The 21,375-nt window shown below is 32.3% G+C and overlaps 2 protein-coding genes across 6 annotated transcripts in view; both read left to right on the forward strand.

The window, feature by feature from the left end:
- The window catches only part of LOC129756142 (neurabin-1), a 62,930-nt gene extending 55,233 nt beyond the window's left edge, over positions 1 to 7,697 (forward strand). For all 5 annotated transcript variants that reach the window (XM_055752918.1, XM_055752916.1, XM_055752914.1 and 2 more), the window contains one exon: positions 4,178 to 7,697. In XM_055752918.1, the coding sequence (XP_055608893.1) occupies positions 4,178 to 4,459 (282 nt within the window). In that variant the 3' untranslated portion in view covers positions 4,460 to 7,697. The remainder of the gene's footprint in view (positions 1 to 4,177) is intronic.
- A 404-nt stretch (positions 7,698 to 8,101) lies between these two features.
- Positions 8,102 to 21,375, forward strand: part of LOC129756288 (purine nucleoside phosphorylase) — a 68,500-nt gene continuing 55,226 nt past the window's right edge. The window contains exon 1 of the mRNA XM_055753112.1: positions 8,102 to 8,382. Within this exon, the coding sequence (XP_055609087.1) occupies positions 8,342 to 8,382 (41 nt within the window). The 5' untranslated portion in view covers positions 8,102 to 8,341. The remainder of the gene's footprint in view (positions 8,383 to 21,375) is intronic.

Genomic DNA, 21,375 nt, shown 5'->3' on the forward strand with positions numbered 1-21,375 from the left:
TGTAAGGCTCAGACTAAAGATCATCTTTCAAGATCCGGCGGCGATTTTGATCCGGTGCACAATGGGGAAAAAAGTGTACAAACCGCGAAGAAATTCAATATCTTTCGTGCTACATGACCCAAATCTATGAAAATATACTTTTCTTTTGTGAAAATTTCCGGAGAATCGATTGGACATAGTTTCAAACGCCGCACAAGCTTACGAACGGAGATATAGTGCCTTTTTAACCCCTAATTCCCCTATATTTTGTAAACATTCCAGAAAAACACTGATTCGAACCAAAGAATTTTGAACGAAAACAGACCTATCGTGTGTAATTTTTTCTGAGGAATCGAATGAAGGCTGTTTGAGCCACCGCAAGCTTCGGAAAATGAAGTTATGGCTGTTTTTACCCTCAATTCCCCTATATTTTTCAATTATTTCAGAAAAAAGCAAATTCGAACTTGAAAATTTTGAACCAAATGGGTTGTATTTTGTGTGATTTTTTCCGAGAAATCGAATGAATGCTGTTTGAGCCCCCGCACGCTTTGGAAAATGGAGTTATGGCTGTTTTACCCTAAATTCCCCTCAATTTTTCAAATTGTTAAGAAAAAGCATGTTCGGACTTGAAAATTTTGAATCTTTTGGAACGTATCTTGTGTAATTTTTTCCGAGGAATCCAATAAAGGCTGTTTGAGCCACCGCACGCTTCGGAAAATGAAGTTATGGCTGTTTTTACCCTCAATTCCCCTACATTTTTCAATAATTTAAGAAAAAAGCATGATCGGACTTGAAAAATTTGAACCAAATGGTATGAACCCTATGTGATTTTTTCCGAGGAATCCAACGAAGCCTGTTTGAGCCACCGCACGGATAAGGAACAGAAGTTATGGCTGTTTTACCCTCAATTGCCCAACATTTTTGAAATAGCTCAAAAAAAGCATGTTGAGACCAGATAATTATGAACCAAAAGTAAGGTATTTTGTGGAGTTTTTTCCGCGGAATCAAATGAAGGCTGTTTGAGCCGCCGCACGCTTCGGAAAATGAAGTTATGGCTGTTTTACCTTCAATTCCCCTACATTTTTCAAATTGTTAAGAAAACGCATGTTCGGACTTGAAAATTTGGAATCTTTTGGGACGTATCTTGTGTGATTTTTTCCGAGGAATCCAATGGAGCCTGTTTGAGCCACCGCACGCTTTGGAAAATGGAGTTATGGCTGTTTTTACCCTCAATTCCCCTACAGTTTTCAATGGTTTCAGAAAAAATCATGTTCGGACTTGAACATTTTGAACCAAATGGGTTGTATCTTATGTAATTTTTTCCAAGGAATCCAACAAAACCTATTTGAGCCACCGCACGGATTGGACACAGAAGTTATGGCTGTTTTACCCTCAATTTCCCCACATTTTTCAAATAGCTCAGAAAAAGCACGTTCGGACTCGAAAATTTTGAACCAAATGGAACGTATCATGTGTGTTTTTTTTCGGAGAATGCAACGAAGCCTATTTGACACACCGCACACATCGGAAACAGGAGTTATGGCTGTTTTACCCTCAATTCCCTTTCATTTTTTCAAAAAGTTCAGAAAATCCATGATCGGACTTGAAAATTTTGAGCTAAATGAGACTTATCTTATGCAATTTTTTCCGAGGAATCCAATGGAGCCTGTTTGAGCCACCGCACGCTTTGAAATAGTGAGTTCTGGCTGTTTTTACCCTCAATTCCTCTACATTTTTCTGAAATCATTGAAAAATGTAGGGGAATCGAGGGTAAAAACAGCCATAACTCACTATTTCAAAGCGTGCAGTGGCTCAAACAGGCTTCATTGGATTCCTCGGAAAAAATTGCATAAGATAAGTCTCGTTTAGCTCAAAATTTTCAAGTCCGATCATGGATTTTCTGAACTTTTTGAAAAAATGAAAGGGAATTGAGGGTAAAACAGCCATAACTCCTGTTTCCGATGTGTGCGGTGTGTCAAATAGGCTTCGTTGCATTCTCCGAAAAAAAACACACATGATACGTTCCATTTGGTTCAAAATTTTCGAGTCCGAACGTGCTTTTTCTGAGCTATTTGAAAAATGTGGGGAAATTGAGGGTAAAACAGCCATAACTTCTGTGTCCAATCCGTGCGGTGGCTCAAATAGGTTTTGTTGGATTCCTTGGAAAAAATTACATAAGATACAACCCATTTGGTTCAAAATGTTCAAGTCCGAACATGATTTTTTCTGAAACCATTGAAAACTGTAGGGGAATTGAGGGTAAAAACAGCCATAACTCCATTTTCCAAAGCGTGCGGTGGCTCAAACAGGCTCCATTGGATTCCTCGGAAAAAATCACACAAGATACGTCCCAAAAGATTCCAAATTTTCAAGTCCGAACATGCGTTTTCTTAACAATTTGAAAAATGTAGGGGAATTGAAGGTAAAACAGCCATAACTTCATTTTCCGAAGCGTGCGGCGGCTCAAACAGCCTTCATTTGATTCCGCGGAAAAAACTCCACAAAATACCTTACTTTTGGTTCATAATTATCTGGTCTCAACATGCTTTTTTTGAGCTATTACAAAAATGTTGGGCAATTGAGGGTAAAACAGCCATAACTCCTGTTCCTTATCCGTGCGGTGGCTCAAACAGGCTTCGTTGGATTCCTCGGAAAAAATCACATAGGGTTCATACCATTTGGTTCAAATTTTTCAAGTCCGATCATGCTTTTTTCTTAAATTATTGAAAAATGTAGGGGAATTGAGGGTAAAAACAGCCATAACTTCATTTTCCGAAGCGTGCGGTGGCTCAAACAGCCTTTATTGGATTCCTCGGAAAAAATTACACAAGATACGTTCCAAAAGATTCAAAATTTTCAAGTCCGAACATGCTTTTTCTTAACAATTTGAAAAATTGAGGGGAATTTAGGGTAAAACAGCCATAACTCCATTTTCCAAAGCGTGCGGGGGCTCAAACAGCATTCATTCGATTTCTCGGAAAAAATCACACAAAATACAACCCATTTGGTTCAAAATTTTCAAGTTCGAAATTGCTTTTTTCTGAAATAATTGAAAAATATAGGGGAATTGAGGGTAAAAACAGCCATAACTTCATTTTCCGAAGCTTGCGGTGGCTCAAACAGCCTTCATTCGATTCCTCAGAAAAAATTACACACGATAGGTCTGTTTTCGTTCAAAATTCTTTGGTTCGAATCAGTGTTTTTCTGGAATGTTTACAAAATATAGGGGAATTAGGGGTTAAAAAGGCACTATATCTCCGTTCGTAAGCTTGTGCGGCGTTTGAAACTATGTCCAATCGATTCTCCGGAAATTTTCACAAAAGAAAAGTATATTTTCATAGATTTGGGTCATGTAGCACGAAAGATATTGAATTTCTTCGCGGTTTGTACACTTTTTTCCCCATTGTGCGTTACCTTTCGTGTTTTCCAAAAGCAGAAGTCGAAATCACATCTATATTTTCTCCTAGAATTATTTTAATCAATTTCAATTATGCAATTAGAATTGATAAAAGGTTACTTTCAAATACTGTTTCTTCAGTCAAAAGGTTCAGAACATTTTTTTAACCGCGAATTCATGGTTTATTTATTTCAGATATTGAAGTGGAACACAGTAAATGGGAAACGCCGATAGCAGTAGTTGTTTTACTGAATTTTCAACATGCACGTTAACCGGTTCGGTAATTTTTCAAATGACCGAGCGACTGTAATTATGCCAAGTGCCAATCCTATATGCGTCAAAAAATTTTCACTGAACAATCTGCTTAAATAACAAGAGCTCGGTAGTTATTACCATTATTTATTTGAAAAAATTGTAATAAGGCTCAATGAAGTATTAGCTTGATTTTGTTTGGACATCTCAATTCACTTTGTGTCTTATTAGTCTCAATCCACTGCCTGTAAAAATTCAATTAGTTTTAGTTGATTTTATTACCAGAAGTCTGCTGTAACAGTTTTTTTCCATTGAGCTGAAGTTTAAAGTAGCTTTAATACTTCACACATTCAGTTCTTTGTTTTTTTTGTGAGTTTCTCCTGAAAAAAAGTCTCGTCAAGAACCTTTTTTGAACGAACAAAATAAATTCTTTTTTATGTTTTTTTTTTTCAAAGTGCTAATAACAACCTAAAATCAAACTTTGTATCGATCGAAATTGAAATCCTAAAAAAATGAAACTAACAACTCCATTTCTTCCCGCTCATCCAGGTCTGCCAGTGGCTGCTCGGGATCGGCCTCGAACACCACATTCCGGCCTTCGTGAAGCACGCCGTCGAGGGCGGAGCGCTGTTGCAGCTGGAGAAACCGGACTTCAAGATCCTGGCAGTGGGGGGCGAAGACAAGAAGCACCTGAAGCGCAACATCAAGGAGCTGCGCCGGCTCAACGAGAAGGAGCGCAAACAGAATGAAAAAGATCGAAGGGAACGGGAGAAGTTGATCAAGAAGGCTGAGAAGAAAGCCGAGAAGGATCAGAAAAAGACGAAGAAGTAGGAGGGCAGAGACAAGGATACTCTAAATTCTAGTAGTTTTTAGATGAGTAGGGACATGTTTGATATAGTAGAACGAAACAACTTTTGTTTGATATTTCTTAGTTTTTTGAAACAGAAAACCCTCTTTAGCCATCGGTTTTGTTTTCTATTTTTTTTTATTTTATAACAAATTTGTTTGTTAGATAGCTTGTTTATACATACATACCTAGTAGTAGGAGAAGTAGCGAGTAGGCAGGACTTAATTTAAAATTCTACCTACTAAATTCCTAGAATTTACATGGACGTGTAGATATCCCCGAACCAACAATAATTAGTTGATAGTTAGTCATGGGAACGAACGAGAGACCAGAAGAAGCTGGACGACGTGTTATTATCGAGATTGAGGAGACATTTGAATGCAGACAAATCTTTTGTGTTGAGTAGAAGTTTGGTTGTGAATAAATTCAAGAAAAATGTACTATTTATTACTGTCTTAGTATGGGACAAAAATTCATTCTTATTTTTTAAACGATTCATTATTGATGTAAGCTAGCGTTTTACGTACCTACCTACAAATAATCTTACCAACAATCAGATCCAACTAGTTCGGTTGATGACAACTAATATGCACGTCGATTGATGAATAACCAAACAAAAGTGTATGTAACCATTGAAAATGATATAAAACACGTAAAAAAGCTGTTAGAGTCGTAGTTGTTAGGGGACAAACCAAAATTAGATTCCAACTTGCAAATCATCAACTGTAGTTACGTTGTGTCTAAATGAGACTTCTAGGAGAGGGAATAACTAAATAATTGAAAAGAAAGGACTAGTTGCAAAAAAAAGGTGTCAAAAAGGAAGGAGAGAAAATATAAAAATATGAAAAGGACAGCCAAAATGGTATATAAAATTGTGCAACTAAACGAGAGTGTCGAAAAATTGTGCAAATTGTTGTGATGTAAGGTTGAGAAACGGAAACAGCAACAACAATCGGTACAAGAGTGAAGAAAAATTTAGAAGAAACCGAAGCATAAGCAAGCAAAAATTAAAAGGTAACTCGTTTTAAGTCATTATTATTTATTATTTATATTATTATATACACTATTGATTAGCAAGACAAAGCACCGAAGATCCATACCTTATGTTCTACCTACAATCCTGTAACGGCTAAGTAGAGAGTTATTCGGAAGGCAGCGTTTAGAAAGTTTAGCTAGTGACCCCGAGAGCAGCTTAGCAGCAGCAGCAGCGAGGTAAACCAAACTATTTGATAGGAACGAAATTAAGTAGGTTACGAACAAAACGAAAATGTGTAATGAAATAATAAAAACAAACATGAAAAATTACGACAAGTTTATAATTTTTTATTTTATTTTAGTCTAGCAATCCGTAGTCCTTTTAGTTTTCTAAGTTTTTGTGTGATATTTTTAGGCATAGATTATTAATTTATTGTTAAATGGATTTAGCATATCTTTTAAGAAGTATTTTAAGTCTTATCAATTAATATTTTAAATGCCTCGATTTGTTAGATTAGCAAATATTTAAGGGCTAGTTAAGCTTGAAGACTTTTATAACTTATTTTATCACTATAAAGTTTTTAAGTTTTTGTCTTTGTTTTTTTTTCATTTTCCTCCACACAATTTCTAATTTTTTTGTTTTTTTTCTTTCAAAGTTTGAGTCCGACAAATCATAACAATATAATAAAAACTCATACAAGGCAGATTTAAGAAAACAAGCTCCGTAAAATGATAACAAACCACCGCCAAATTATGACTGTTCGATCAGTTATCGAGATAAAATAGGACATCTACCCCATACTTGAAATTAAAGAGAAAAAAGAAGCTAAACCAAATGGACCCAAAAGAACTTGCACAACCATTTTTAATATTATACATTTTAAAAACTTCAATAAACATTTATTTGTTAACCTTTCTCGAAAAGCAACAAAACAAAGCCCAACCAAAGAAGAAAAACCACTCATCGAGGCGAAGTATTTTCTACAAACTTGAAAATCGTTTAAAACCATTTTTCGGGTAACACTTTTTAAAAAGGAACTTTTTACTCATTTATACGATGTAACTCCCAAGTAAACTTAACTAAAAAAATGAATCAAACAATTAGGTAACATTTAATGACGATGCTCAACTGGCTCTCTGCTATCTTATCTACATTCATAAATATTTAGTCTAGCGAAATTGGCACAAGGCGGAAGCGGAAATCTATCGAAAATTTGAACCCCCTGTTCATTGAACTAACTAACTAAATTCTTTTACTATACAACATCATTTCCAATGGAGTGAAACTGTAATAATCGGAAAAAAAACCAACTATTGCTACTTGTTAAATATATTACACATTTCGTCCAAGTTGTATCTAGATTATGAATCGCGGAAATTTGACTAATTAGGACCTACATAAGTACATAGGCAAATGTTGGACTGCAAAAGTATTACACAACTAATGTACTTTTATTACCTGTATTACACCAAAAGTAAAGTAAAAAATGATAAGAAATGAGAAACCAAAAAAAAAAAAATTATACCAGTGAAACTAAAACTTATTACAGTAAATAGAGGAAACAAAAATATGCGAAATTAGTACTCTTAAGCTCATCTATATTTCGTATTGATAACTTAAAAAACATAATGGTGAAAATGAGAGCGTAACAAATGTTATAAGTAATCTATTAAAAACCAAACTGGCGAATAGCAAAAAAAAAACTAAACACAACCCATATTTAACAAATAAGTAAAATAATCTGAAAAGGAAAAGAAAAAATCTCCACGTTTAAGAAAAGGTCAGAAGAAAATCACAGCACTGCAAACTAAATACCAAAACCAAACTAGTTGAGAGAAGTAATCGTTGTTAAGTATCGAACAGGATTATCAAAAAAAAATTGATCAACATAAATGCAAACCAATAGATGAGTCACAAAGATAAAAAACTTGATAACGAAAAAAATAAATCATATAATCTTAAAAAACCCCCAAAAGTAAAATGAAAAATTCCATGTCATCCAACTGACTGACTCGGCTAGAGGAAAAAATCCAGGATCCTGGCAGTGAATCAACCAAAAGAAAAAAATGGAACGGAGCGGAGCGGAAAAGCCAGGAGCCGTCAAGTCAGATCAAATCCCCTCAAAGCTGATGAATAACCAACCCGACAAAAGCCACTCGATAGCCATTGATGAATAACGAACGAACGACCGAACGGAGGATGGAAGGAAATACACGGTGTAGATATGAATTTAGGAAACATTCAAATGGTTTCTGGTGTTTATCATTTCGGTATGTGGGTATCACAGCATTTTTTTTAGTTTTTTTTTAGCAAATTATTTTAGTTTTTGAAGGGTCTTGCCAATTTCTAACGTGATATTCAGTGGAATCAAGAAGGCCTAAATGATCCGTAAAGGAAAGCCCATATTCCGCGATAGTGTTGCTATGGTTTTAATAAGTCGTTTCCGATTTGTAAACAACCGCTCTACTCTACCACACCAAAGATGAATGGTTATCTGTAAAAAAATACAGTGTACTCTCTTCAAATCGATTTTACTTTGTGGCTGATTGATGATCGATTGCTTTAACGTTGGCAATCAACATCTGGAAGTACCATACATCAGTGGATCGAACTGTAACTGTAACAGCAAAATTATAAATAGTAAATTGAAACGGGCTGCCCGAACCAATCAAAGCTCCATTCTCAAGGGATCAAGATCAATCTCCAATCAGTGAGGGACGAAAACGCGAACAACGTGTGCAGGCTGTGAGTACAGTGATAATTGATAGTAAGACTGAAAGTGTTAAAACAAACTTATCTTGGGATTGATCTGGTGTGTCAAAAAGACTGAAAAGTGTCAAGTGAAAGTTAAGTTCTGTAACCAGGAATCGTATCTACAAGTCGAACCAGAATGACGTCTTTCAACGACTGCAAGCAGAATTTCGGAAGAATGTGAGTAAACTTAACCCTTGTAACTAACCCTAAGAAATTTCGAAAATTTTTGCTTTGAGTGCCGAATCCAAAATGAAATTTTTTAAATTCGGTTAAAATAGTTTCCATACAATGTTATGGCAACTTTCTGATACTTTTTGTTAGATAATTTCTTTAAAAAATCAGTTGTTAGTTGTCAAAACAAATCTACAAGTTTAAAAATAATTTTGATACAATTTGATAGGTTATTCACATCTTTAGGAAGATATTCAAACAATTTTGAATGACAAAAATGGAATGGAAATACCCATTTGGAAACGATTTTGAGTTGACTTTATAATATTTTGTTTAGCAATTTTTACCAAGTTTGCAAAGCCTTTAGAGAATATGTTAAAAATAGAAGAAGAAAATTTTAGGAACATTTTAAAACATTCAAGTAGATTTGAGACAATTTAAGGGCATTTTTGTTAAAAAAAAACTGTCCCTATTTTGAAACCATTCTTTGGCGATTCGAGGACAAAGAATATTGAGGAGATTTTGAAATAATTTCCACGCAATTGCATCCTTCTCAGTGGTTTTTCACAAAATAAAATAAAATCTATTTGGGAAAATTTATCAAGTTAATGAGACATTTACGAGAGAATTCAAGGTTTTTTACAAATGCTTTAAGACAAAAAATAATCAAATTTAAGTCCTTTTACGAAACATTCTAAGATAAATTTGATATTATATATATTTTTTTTGTATTTTTTACTATTTCGAAACAGTTTTTCGATTATGATGGTCAGATTTCAGACAGTTTTATCACAAGTCTGAAAACATTTGGAAAGTAAAAAAACTATTTTCAAATATTTAAAAAAAATCTCCGAACAGTATATTTTTAATAATATTGATGCATTCGATACAATTTCAGACAACTTCGATACAATTTAGGAATTCTAAAAATATGGTCAAAATTTTAGCTAAATTTTTAAGTCTGAGCAACAATAAAGACTTCTAAATGAGATAATTTTTTATGTTTTAGTAAGATTTCCAAACAAATTGACGATAGTTTTGCAACAAATGATTCGTTTTTAATATGTAATTTTCAAATATTATGTATGTATGTATGTATGTGTATGTATGGTTCCCCCATCGGTAGCAAGGTCCAGCCTATGTCTGTGTGGCTTGGCCTTCGAATTGACTTCTAGGGCTTCCACGGCCGATGGTTCGTCGAGAGAAGGCATCCAACCCACAGAAACCTACAATGGTTGGCACTCCACTCCGCTTGCAATAATCGCTTTGGGCTATCCCCAGATGCATTCTCTCTGGTAAATATAAAATACAATGGAATAAGTATATAATGATATTATAAACAAGAAATATGATACATATGCATATAATAATTATGAAATACAATTAAAATATAGAAAATGAGTAATATAAATTATAAAAAAAAAGTCTGAAAATTATAAATTTAAAAAAATGTCTTTTAAACAATGATCCAAAATGATGATGGAAAATGTAAAACTTTCTATTCTCTGATAAATTTATGAAGCAACCGGATGATAATACAATGTGTAAATCATTAAACTCATCACCATTATAACGAAGAAGCTCTGATTATGAATAAAACGAAGAGGGTGAATTTCATATCATAAGACCTATCACAATTAACTAGACGGAAATTATATAACACACGATGCAATAATCAATTAAATAAAAATATATTTGGCGGGGTAAAAAATCACAAATCAAAATTAAATTCCTACATTCTAAGACTAGAATTAACCAAAAGCTTTAAACCTTCTAAGATTGACTCCTACATTCTATAACATGGTTCACTTATACCATACCAAAACGTTGTTTAATGTTATTCATAATCTTGTATCTCCGGATAATTAACAGTTGCTAAGAAAACAAGGTTTTTTAAATTCTATATCACTAAGTAGGACTTGATACTCTGAATAATTTCGAATCATGAAAAACAAATATAATCCTTAGGTGAACTTCTAATCTTATTACTGTAGAAACCTTGAGTCTTGAAATTTGCGACAAACAAGCAAATAGTACAATATTTAGTAGAGTTCACACACTACGATATTTTTAAATTTTTATACTAAGTGTTTGTTAGATATATTTCAATTGCATAATTTAATTGCGTCTGTCATTTCCAATATTATGGTTAACCCTTTCCTTCCCACGAGGTTTTTCACGTTTTAAAAATAGAAATATTGATTTTCAGCTGAAGTTCTAGAACAAAAGATGCATAATTTAAGCCTACTTTAATGATCCATTTGATAAATTTGGGTTTTGAGGTGGATCATATGTGCTCCATTGGGAAGATAACAACACATAGTGTGCAAATGAAAAACAGGAAATAATTGCAAAAAAACGTGGAATTTCATCACTTTATTGATCACAAACTAACATGATCCTATTTGATAAAAATCTTCTTTGGTGTACGCATCCCTCGAAAATCTATTTATTGAATATTTGAAATTTTCATTCTTGCCTTGAACAATGGCCGCCATGACACTTTTCGCAAGAAAAACAAAACATGCCGTTTTTCGAGAAAATCACGAACTTTTACAAATATTTGGAGACATGTAGTCATTTAAGAAGATGAAATAACTATCCTGAAGCGATTTTTTTTGTTGACGAAAGGATATTCATGAGTATTGATTAGAAGCTTCAAAAGAAGAAAAGTACGTTTTGTTCCCAGTGTATCACCAGTGATCCACTTTACTTACACAAAAATTTATATGTTTTAGTTAAAATCTAAGTAAACCATCAATTGATTCTGCTTGCATATGCAATCTTCTGCACGGCAGTATTTTTATTTGAGGGAAATTATAAAAACTTGTCAAGTTATTGAACAACAAATGACGACTTGATTTAAATTCGAAAATAATCCGACTTTTTTGTAGCTTTTGATCTGCCAAGCAAAACCTAGCGAACCGAATTTCTTCAAATTTGGTGCAATGTTTCTTCACTCATATCTACACATTCGGTGAAAAAATGATGTTGATCCAAAGCGCCCAGTTCAAGTGCGAGCTGTGCAAAGTTGTGGATCACTTGTGCTACCATGGGAAGGAAAGGGTTAAGTAAACAGTTTGAAAAAGGTAGATTATTGATTGATTTCATTTCTAACTTTTTTGTTACTTGCTTTGAATAGAACTACAAATTGAATTTACAACACAAAACTATTGCTTTTGCAACTATCTTTTTTTTTTTTGTGGCGTTTAAATAGCTGTGGGAAGCTGACGCTGAAAGTGAAATGTGGGTAGAGGGGTCTGCTTTTGCAACTATCTTAAATGGAAAAAATGATAGATTGATCCGCCCTGAAAATTCCCCACAATCAACTGGTTTTACTTGGGTGGTAAAGTAATAATATTTGTACGAATTTGATCTAAATTAGAATTGGAATCCTTGTGACACTCCCTGTTAAAGTCTTAGCTTCAAAACTTGCATACAACTTGAGATAACTAAAGAAATTATTTTACTCATCAGATGGCAGTGCAAAGCATTTCTGGTAGCCTTAATAGCGCTATCTGCATTTTTATTTTACAGGCTTTTACTGAAGTGCAATGCTGCGTCATCAAATAACCAAAACAAAAGTAGTCGAACGAAAATTTTCAACTTACCTTCATGCCACGATTGATTTTTTCTTTAAGTTTATACCAAGTCACTTATTAAAAAAAAACTTATCGCATTATTTAAAAAAAAAAAAGAAACTGTTACTACACATGACTTCACTATGCAAATTGGACTCATCAATTCTCCCAGTGAGGATAAATGAACGAAGGCTGCCAGTTTCATCCAAAATAAACAAGTTTTAGGTAATAGAATGTTAAAAAGAAAAAAAAATCATTAAAGCTACTGTTCGATACTCTACTAAGTTCTAATGAGCCCTGCAATTTTTGTGTTTGAATAATAATCTTTTGGTTGATTGCTGGTAGTTCTTGTGAACTTTTTTAAACAAAAAATATTTTAGTTTTCGATAAACCCTAACAAAAAATAAAACGATTAACTTGAAATATAAAACTTTAAATTTGCAAATGAATAAACATAGTTCATATAGGGAAAAAATTGAAATTTGTATTGATTGTTCTAGTAAGAATTTAGTGTACATCAATAATGAAATAGAAATATTTAGAAAAAGAACACTTTAAACATTGGAACTAAATATTAAATTATGTTTAAACTTAGGGAAAGACATTTACGAGAGAATTCAAGGTTTTTTACAAATGCTTTAAGACAAAAAATAATCAAATTTAAGTCCTTTTACGAAACATTCTAAGATAAATTTGATATTATATATATTTTTTTTGTATTTTTTACTATTTCGAAACAGTTTTTCGATTATGATGGTCAGATTTCAGACAGTTTTATCACAAGTCTGAAAACATTTGGAAAGTAAAAAAACTATTTTCAAATATTTAAAAAAAATCTCCGAACAGTATATTTTTAATAATATTGATGCATTCGATACAATTTCAGACAACTTCGATACAATTTAGGAATTCTAAAAATATGGTCAAAATTTTAGCTAAATTTTTAAGTCTGAGCAACAATAAAGACTTCTAAATGAGATAATTTTTTATGTTTAGTAAGATTTCCAAACAAATTGACGATAGTTTTGCAACAAATGATTCGTTTTTAATATGTAATTTTCAAATATTATTGTCAAAAAATTTAAGTATTTTTTTTACATTTTTGATTATGACACCATCAAATTTAATATTTTTCAACCCGAATAAGTCAATCTTACATTATCTTCGATATCATTTTCGAATCTATGAGAATAATTTAATCATTAATTTGAATCGATCTACTTTTTTAATTTAAATTTAGGTCCATTATTCCAATATCTAAACTAAAATTTCATAAAAAGCTTTTAAAAAGATTATTAAAATATTTTAAAACTGTGCTGATAAAAATTTTAGAAAAAAATCTTAAGATTAAGAAAATACGAACAAAATTTTAAGAATTTATGAAATCTGAATATGTATTCTCAAATTTCTGTGATCTGTGGAACAGAATCCGTAAAAAAATTGCTTAAAATTCAGTCAAATTTTGGATATTTCTGTAATTTCGACAACCTTGCTTCAGACCTTTTCGAGAAAATGTTTAAGAGCATTTAAGACAAATAGCAGAAAATGTTAGAACTTTTCGAGGCGATTTTGAGACAATTTCAAGTCATTTTAACAACAAAAATTAAGAGAATTTGGATAATATTGCTCCAATTTAGGACACGTTGGATTTAGTTTTCAGTTTAAATTTGAGCTAATTTTGATAAACTATTTCAAATCCTACAAAAATTTTAATCATTTTTTTAATACATTTTAATTATTCAAAAGCATTTAAGTCAAAACATTTTTTTAAATGGGCTTGTGATATAGCTCAGTTGGCAAGTCTGTTGTCCCCTGAGCCGATGTCCGCGAGTTCAAGCCCAAGAGTAAACATCGAACACAGTTGTACCGGATAAGTTTTTCAATAACGATCCGCCAACTGTAACGTTGATAAAGTCGCGAATGCCATAAAGATGGTAAAACGACTATAATCGAAACAAAAAAAAATTTTTTTTTAAATTTTTTTTTGTTTATTTGTGACACTTTAAAAAAAATCTAATGAATTACTGCTCATATGGGTGAAAATTGTTATTTCAATATTCCAATTTCGAAACAAATTTACTTTAGTTTCAAATTTATCATGATTTTAAAAGGATTTTCATAAAAAATCAACGATCTATTACCTAAAACCAGATAACTTTAGGACATTTTGAGTCTTTTCATCAACTGCTTTGAAACTTATTTGGAAATGTTCCATTAAAAGCAAAGTTGCCGAATTCACACAAAAATCTGAAATTTCACAGAACAGAGCACAGAATTTTTAAATATTCACAGATTTCACAGAATTATTGAATTTTGATGGAATTTCCAAAATAATATTATTTTGGCTTTTATAAATATAGATTTCTTACTTTGAATCAGAAAAAAATATGATAAGATTGAGTATGTGAATTAATTTTTCACAATAAAAATGTAAAAAAGACACAATGCATCATGAATTTTCAATGAAATTATAGAAAAAAGTATTACAGAAAACCATCACACAGTTTTTGGATAAAATCATAGACAGTCAGAATTTTTTTTTAACAAACACAGAATATTTTTCGGCATCCTTAATTATAAGTCAGTTTTGGAACCATTTTTGGCTGTTTGAGTGAAAAGAACTTGAGAGAATTTTGAAATTATTCTTTCCTGGAGTGTGGAATGCTTCAGACCACACTCTTTAAACGATTTTGCCAATATCGAAACAATTTGGAAATAATAATGAAACAAACTTGAGCGTAACATTGGTTTCATTTGTAAAAATATTCGAAAATAAATTTGACATTATTGTGATATTTTTTTAAGGTCTTTTTTGACATAGTTTCGTAATACTTTCGAGACAATTCGGTGCCCATATAAATAAGATAAATTTATCACTAATTGAACAAAACGAAGAAGTTTTCGGACTATTTTGAGTTAAAATTGACATCTTTTGAGAAAATCTAAAACACTAGGCAATAAGCTTTTCGACAACTTATTGAGATAAAATATGGAAACTTTGAACTTGGTGTAAACAAATTTTCTTATTTTGGTTCAATTTTGATTGTTTTGAAACAATATCTAAAAAAAATAAAATTGGAAAATGTTTGAAACAGTTAAACATGTATAAGACGTTTTTCAGACTACAGGCTTAGTTTGTTTTTGGCAACATGCTCGAAAACTTTGTCGAACGGTTTTGGAAAAAGAACAATTTTAGTGAAGTCCTTATTCCCCCCTTGGTTCCAAGATAATGAGATTTCAAAAAATTTAGCGAAAACCTATAAATTTTAAGGTTTTTTGTTAATTTTAGAACCCCGAATGAAGTTTATTCTACTTTTCTAATAGTGATGATATTTATCTACAATTTTTCTAGGAAACTAAAGAAAAATTCCGAGGGGTTTACGATGTATAAACCATATTCATTTTTTTTTGAAACATCAGAAATTTTCTGGATTTTTTGTAAAACTTCCTAAAAAAGCTAAAACCAACTTTTTGATTAGATCGAGAAAAAAAAATCCTCTGGAGGGTTTATAAGTTTTCATGTGAACTTCAAAGCTAGCGAGTGAATTTGTTTCCAAGTTTAATTTTTCTCTGTGTTAATGAATTTCACTGAACTTTTTAATAAGTTAATGTTAATTTACAGGCATTCAATTTACAGCTACCATTGTTTACTTTGGAATAGATTTTTGAATTCTAACATGAATCGGGAATTAATTTTGATACCCTAATAATATCATCAATACTGTTGAACATACGCAAAAATGAAGTTGAGATGATCGATAGCAAATTTATTCAGCTTCAATATGCAAAAAAGAGATTTCCAATTAGTGTTATGCATTCCGTGGTATTTAAATCTGAGTACAAGTACTTTTTTTTTTCCAAAATTTAATATTTGAAGCATAACTCAAAAACTGTTCTACTGAGATTTTTCTGAAATTCATTTTCGGACTCAGCACCCGATTTCACATGGAAAATATCGGTCGGACAATAAAGTTCACGGGTTTTTTTTTAAATTTTGTAAACTAGTGTTATTAAGAAACTAATAAAAAAACTTTAATTCTCAGCACTTGTTTTAAATGCTGAAAACAGAAAACAAATACTAATTTAGTTATTATTGTGCATTGATATTTAGCTTAACCTTCCAAAGCCGTTCGCTAAATATCCGTTTCGGGGAAATTTTAGTTGAGGTTTGATTTCGTTCTTGTGGCTGTAAATGTTAACCGATATTGATAATATTATATTCGTTGTGAAGGTAATCTATTCTAATTACTCAAGATTTAAAAATAAAGTCGATATGTATTAACAGGTTATCAGAAACTGGTTCAGAATGTAAAAAGTCCGAAAAATCAATTTTATTTTTAAAATACTCATAACTTTTGACAGCCTTCTTGTATTTAAGTGTTTCTTTGATGTTTGAAATTGTCAAGAATCCATTTTTCCAAAAATGTATAGATATGTAGGAGTCCAATAAAAGTTTTGACCGCTATATCCGATCTTTCGGTAGAAAAAAATCTTACTTTAAAAAAACTACATCCAATTTTGTCTTTGCTTAGCTGTATTTCATTTCCCAATGAACCGATTTTCAAAACTCAAATTTTAATTTATTGTCGTTAATTGGATCATTATTTTCATAGAACATACATAGTCTTTTAAAATTCCCAGTTCTTCAGTATATTGGAATGATGATAAAGATGTTTGAAATATGCGCTTCGGGTCATATTGACCCGAACAGCTTTGGAGGGTTAAGTGGTGCAGTGCAACTTCGAATTACTTTTCGAAGTTTTCATGGCTTAAAATCAAGATCGATAAAAAAAACTAAAATGATAAAATTGAAAGAAAATTTAAGATCTGAATATGTTGTCGCCGGACAAATGAAACAAACAATGTTTTTCTTTTTTAAAATTTTTAGTTTTAGTTTGAATGGTTTCTAAGAATATTATGTTTTCATAACACAAAAATTCAAAATTGAGAAACAAAGACCAACTTATCAAAAATATTCAAAAATTTTAATTGTGGGACTGTTAAATTGGGGAAATTTGTTTGAAAATTAAAATTCATAATGTACCTAGATGGAAAATATTATTTTTTAGAAGGAAATTTTTAACAATACAAACGTCTTACCATTTTAAAATCTTTATTGTAAAATTTAACAGTATTTTATGTGCCTGTGTTTTAATGATTGCAATTTGGAAGATTTTAGCTTCCTGAATTCGAAACTTTTGCCAGATTTTGTTTTTCAAATCTAGTTTTGGTAGTATGTTTTTATTAGTTAAAAAATTATTCAGATCTGGATTAAATTAATCATTCATAACTGATAAACCAACAAAACAACATGAAAGACAAACAACGATTATGAATTTACAAAACAATAATTTTTTGTCAAACTTCAAAGGAAAAATTGATTTAAAAAGATAACTTCTACATTTAGAAATTTAGGATTTCTGACATCTCTGAATTTCTGAAGTTTTATTATATTTAACACATTTGTTGAAAACAAAAAATCGTTTTGATTTTTATTTAAATTGATAAACAGAATTCAATTTTTTATAAAATTACTTTAAAAAAATTGTAAATACTTTCGTTTTTTTATAGCGTAGGTAAAAGAAACAAAAAGAATACTTCTTTTCTTTGTTCGCAACAGTAAAAATTTCTGGCGGGCTTCTGAAAGTTCATCATCATGTTAAAATCTTTTTTTTATGTTTGTAACGTTATAGAGCTTTTCCCGATAAAGCTGCTGATTTTTTTTAAATGATGTCTACCTACTGAGCTGATAGAAAAAAAAAACTAAAAAATTGTGATTTGGATTCAGGACACTCAAATGAATCAAAAATTAGCTATTAATTTGGTGCACCTCGGAAAAATGTTAATATTGTGGCCTTCTGTAAACAAAACCCTTTCAAATGTGAATTGAACATTTAGAAGGAACAAGAAACACAAAACAAAATTGGGGATAAATTTTTTGAAGAATATTTTATATCAGTTTGTTTGTTTGTTTGTTTGTTTATTACAGTAGCGTAAGATCTTCCCTTTTTAATTACTACATACGGTTTTCTAATTCTGATTTCTTCACTTTTTAAATTTACGAACTTTTTCCTCAACAAATTACTAACAATTATTCCAAAAATGTAGGCATTCCCTCTTAAAAATTGCTTCTGCCGTTTGACGCTTTAAGTCGGCTGGTAATCTATTCCAGTTAACCACGCCTCTGATGAAAAAGGAGTTAGCAAAAATTGTTGTTCGATTTTCTGGGACTACTAAGTTTTGCCGTCGGCGCCCTTGCAGCTGGGAAACTTTGTCGAACAATCCCAAGCAACCAAAAGTTCGAATATCACTTAAGGAACGAACTAATAAGTTCATATATAGCTGTACAAAAGTTCTGTGGAACTTTTTTGCTGTTCAAAATGCTTTTTCGAGGTCCATGGAACTTCATTCTTTATCAAGTTCAGCCAATACTCAAAAAAAGCTTTAAAGTACTGTTTTGGTTTCTGTTTCTACTTTTTGGGAACTTTAAAGTTTGTATCAAGAAAAACAATCTACTTGTTACGTACTTCTCATTTTTTTTCAAAATCAAGTATCGGCCGCCGGTCGTGGCCTAGAGGATAGCGTTCCAGTCTTCTAAGCCAGAGTCCATGAGATCGAATCCCGATCACGGCACATATAGTACTCTTTCTGTGGTCTGGTGGTTTTAGCATTTGTAAGATGCTAGCCATAATATCCTTGAAAGATGTACGCCTTAGAGTTAAGTAAAAAAATTAGATCTCTTCAAAGAAACACGAAGTTTCACTGAGATCCTATATGTGTGTGTTCGTTTTCGTTTTCAAGTAGCTATCAAAGGGTTGCAAGTCTTTTTGTACAGCTCAATAGTTCGTAAAAAATCTCTGTTGTATTATTTTGTAAACTTGAAAGTTTTTAATTAGTTCCAACGGGCGTTCAAAAGCAACTTCGTATTATAGAAACTTTGAAGTAGATTTAAAGGCTAAAATCTACTTTTTTCGAACTTCAACACGTGTTTGCATAAATAAACACATGGTTACTTGGGAAACAACTATATGAAGTACACATTAAGTTCCGGAAGAACTTTTTAACAGCTTGAAAGTGGGAATTAAGTAGAAATAAAGAACCTGAAAGTCGTTTTAAAGAAAATCATCAGATCGAGTAAAATCGTTGCCTACTCATGATGTTCATATAGGGCAATAAGTATGGATCTCAACTTTCAAGAGGTGAGCTCGGGTTCGAGGCTTGGTAAGAACATGTTTTTAAATGTAATGTGAGTTAGTAACAAATATAGTTGATTAATATGAATCAAACTTAGCAGACTTGAGAAGGCAATTGAAGGAGCGGAAGAGTAATTTTTTCGATTTTTTATGCTGCTTATAAAGTGGATTTTGAAGCTGGTTAGAAATTGTTTGACGATTTATGCGAACTTTTTGTCAACTTTAAAGTTCGTTTAACTACTTAAAAATTGAGCTGAAAAGAAGTTATATTAGCATTCTCGATTAAGCTGATCAAACCTGATAGAGGAATGTTATCCGAACTTTTGGTTGCTTGGGATGTTGGGGGATAGCGGGTTCTTATGATTTTGTGCAGGAACAGACAGGATCGGAAAGCATACAGTTGCTGAAGAGAGCATCCTATGAGATTTTTATGCAGATGATTGACCGAGTCGAAGCGGTTCAGCCCATAAACATAGCGTACGGAGCAGTTTAATGCGATTCGCAGGCGACACATGGCAGCTGCACTCGGTTTAAGGAAAAGTACATCAGCAAATATGACATGTGGAAGAATCAGAGCCTTGAAAAGTTTTAGTTTGGTGGTTGTTGGCGCAAGATACGTCGTTGAATATAGCGTACGCAAGCAACCATAGATTTTTCCACATTGTTGGGCAAACAGACGATAGATTGTTGACACGGTCTTTCCAAGAGATCGTTTCTCCTTCCATAAACAGGTTGTCAATCACAGTGTTGTTGTCTAAGCGTCGTTTCGAAATCAGCATAGCTTTGCTCTTGCTCTGATTTATCAAGAGTCCATTCCTGTTATACCATACGGCAATTCTTTCCAGATCTTGATTCATCAAATGAACTAAAGCATTAGTGGGTTCACCGGTTGCAGTTATGTATAATTGGACATCATCTGCATACACCTGGACCACGTTTGGAAGGTCATTGATGAAACAACAGAAGAGGACAGGTCCAAGAACTGATCCTTGAAGCACACCTGAGCTTACTGCTACACTGGTTGAGCATTTGTCATTGATATAGACGGTTTGTGTTCTACCGTGCAAATACGATGAAATTAAACTTACTGCTTCGGAACCAAAGTTGTAATGCCTCGCCAGTTTTTCACAAATTTTGTAGTGTGCGACGGTGTCGAAAGCTTTTGTGAAATCGAGTAGCACCAAGATACCGGTACCTTTCCTATCTATAACCGTAAGCAGATCGTGTTGAACGCGAAGAATAGCGCTTTTGCAGCTGTGACCTCTGCGGAAACCAGCTTGATACGCTGAGAAAAGTTGATTTTGTTCAATATGATTAATCATTTGTTGCTGGAGAATTTTCTCAAAAGCTTTCGAGAGGCTGCAAAGAAGACTTATGGGCCGTAGGTTAGTAATTGCATCTATTTGAGGTTTTTGCGCAAAGGTATTTAGCTTGCTTCCAATCGCTAGGAAACAACGATGTAGAGATGAATTTGTTAAACATGTACTTAAGTTGTAGTAGGATTATCGGAAGAACAATCTTGAGAAAATTAATCGGCAAGCCATCTAATCCAGTTGCGTTGGACTTCACGTTCCAAACGGCGTTTAATATTTGTTATGACATAAAAGATTTTTTTATCATCAAAGTGATAAGTAATAAACTAATGGATACTAGGTTTAACATTTTTTACTTATTCTGTTGACTATCATGAGCGGTAAGCATCTTTCATTTGGCTACCAGCTTTTTGATGTGTTAAATTGGTATTTGTTGAATGTAATTTGATGTTGAAATAATTGGTTTATAATTCTGAAGTTGTTTAGTTGTTACAGTTCTTAAAGAAACCCCATTCCAAAGAGGGGGTACTGTTTTGAGTGTCATGATTAAAGTTTTACTGCAATTGTTTGTGGAATTGCATTTTGATATTTACAATTTAAAATTAATTCAATTTATTAACGCATATAGTGTCGACTGTCGTAAAATAAATTATCTTAGTCTAAGAGTGATATAGGATGTGGTGTAGTACTAAATTCCGAACCAATTTTCTGACATGTTAACAGTTATTTTTCAATACCTTTTGGGATCATGTAATTTTCCATTACTATGATTAATTTAACAAAAATTAATTGAAAAAATCTTCATGTGAAGAGGGGGGGAGTGCTCAGCCCCTAAAACTCCCCCCGCTCGATCTCGATAGATTTTTTTTTTGTTCACAGAAAATAAAAAAAAATTACCGAGAAGCGAGCCTT

Source organism: Uranotaenia lowii, chromosome 3 (genome assembly GCF_029784155.1).
Source record: "Uranotaenia lowii strain MFRU-FL chromosome 3, ASM2978415v1, whole genome shotgun sequence".
Lineage (NCBI taxonomy): Eukaryota > Metazoa > Arthropoda > Insecta > Diptera > Culicidae > Uranotaenia > Uranotaenia lowii.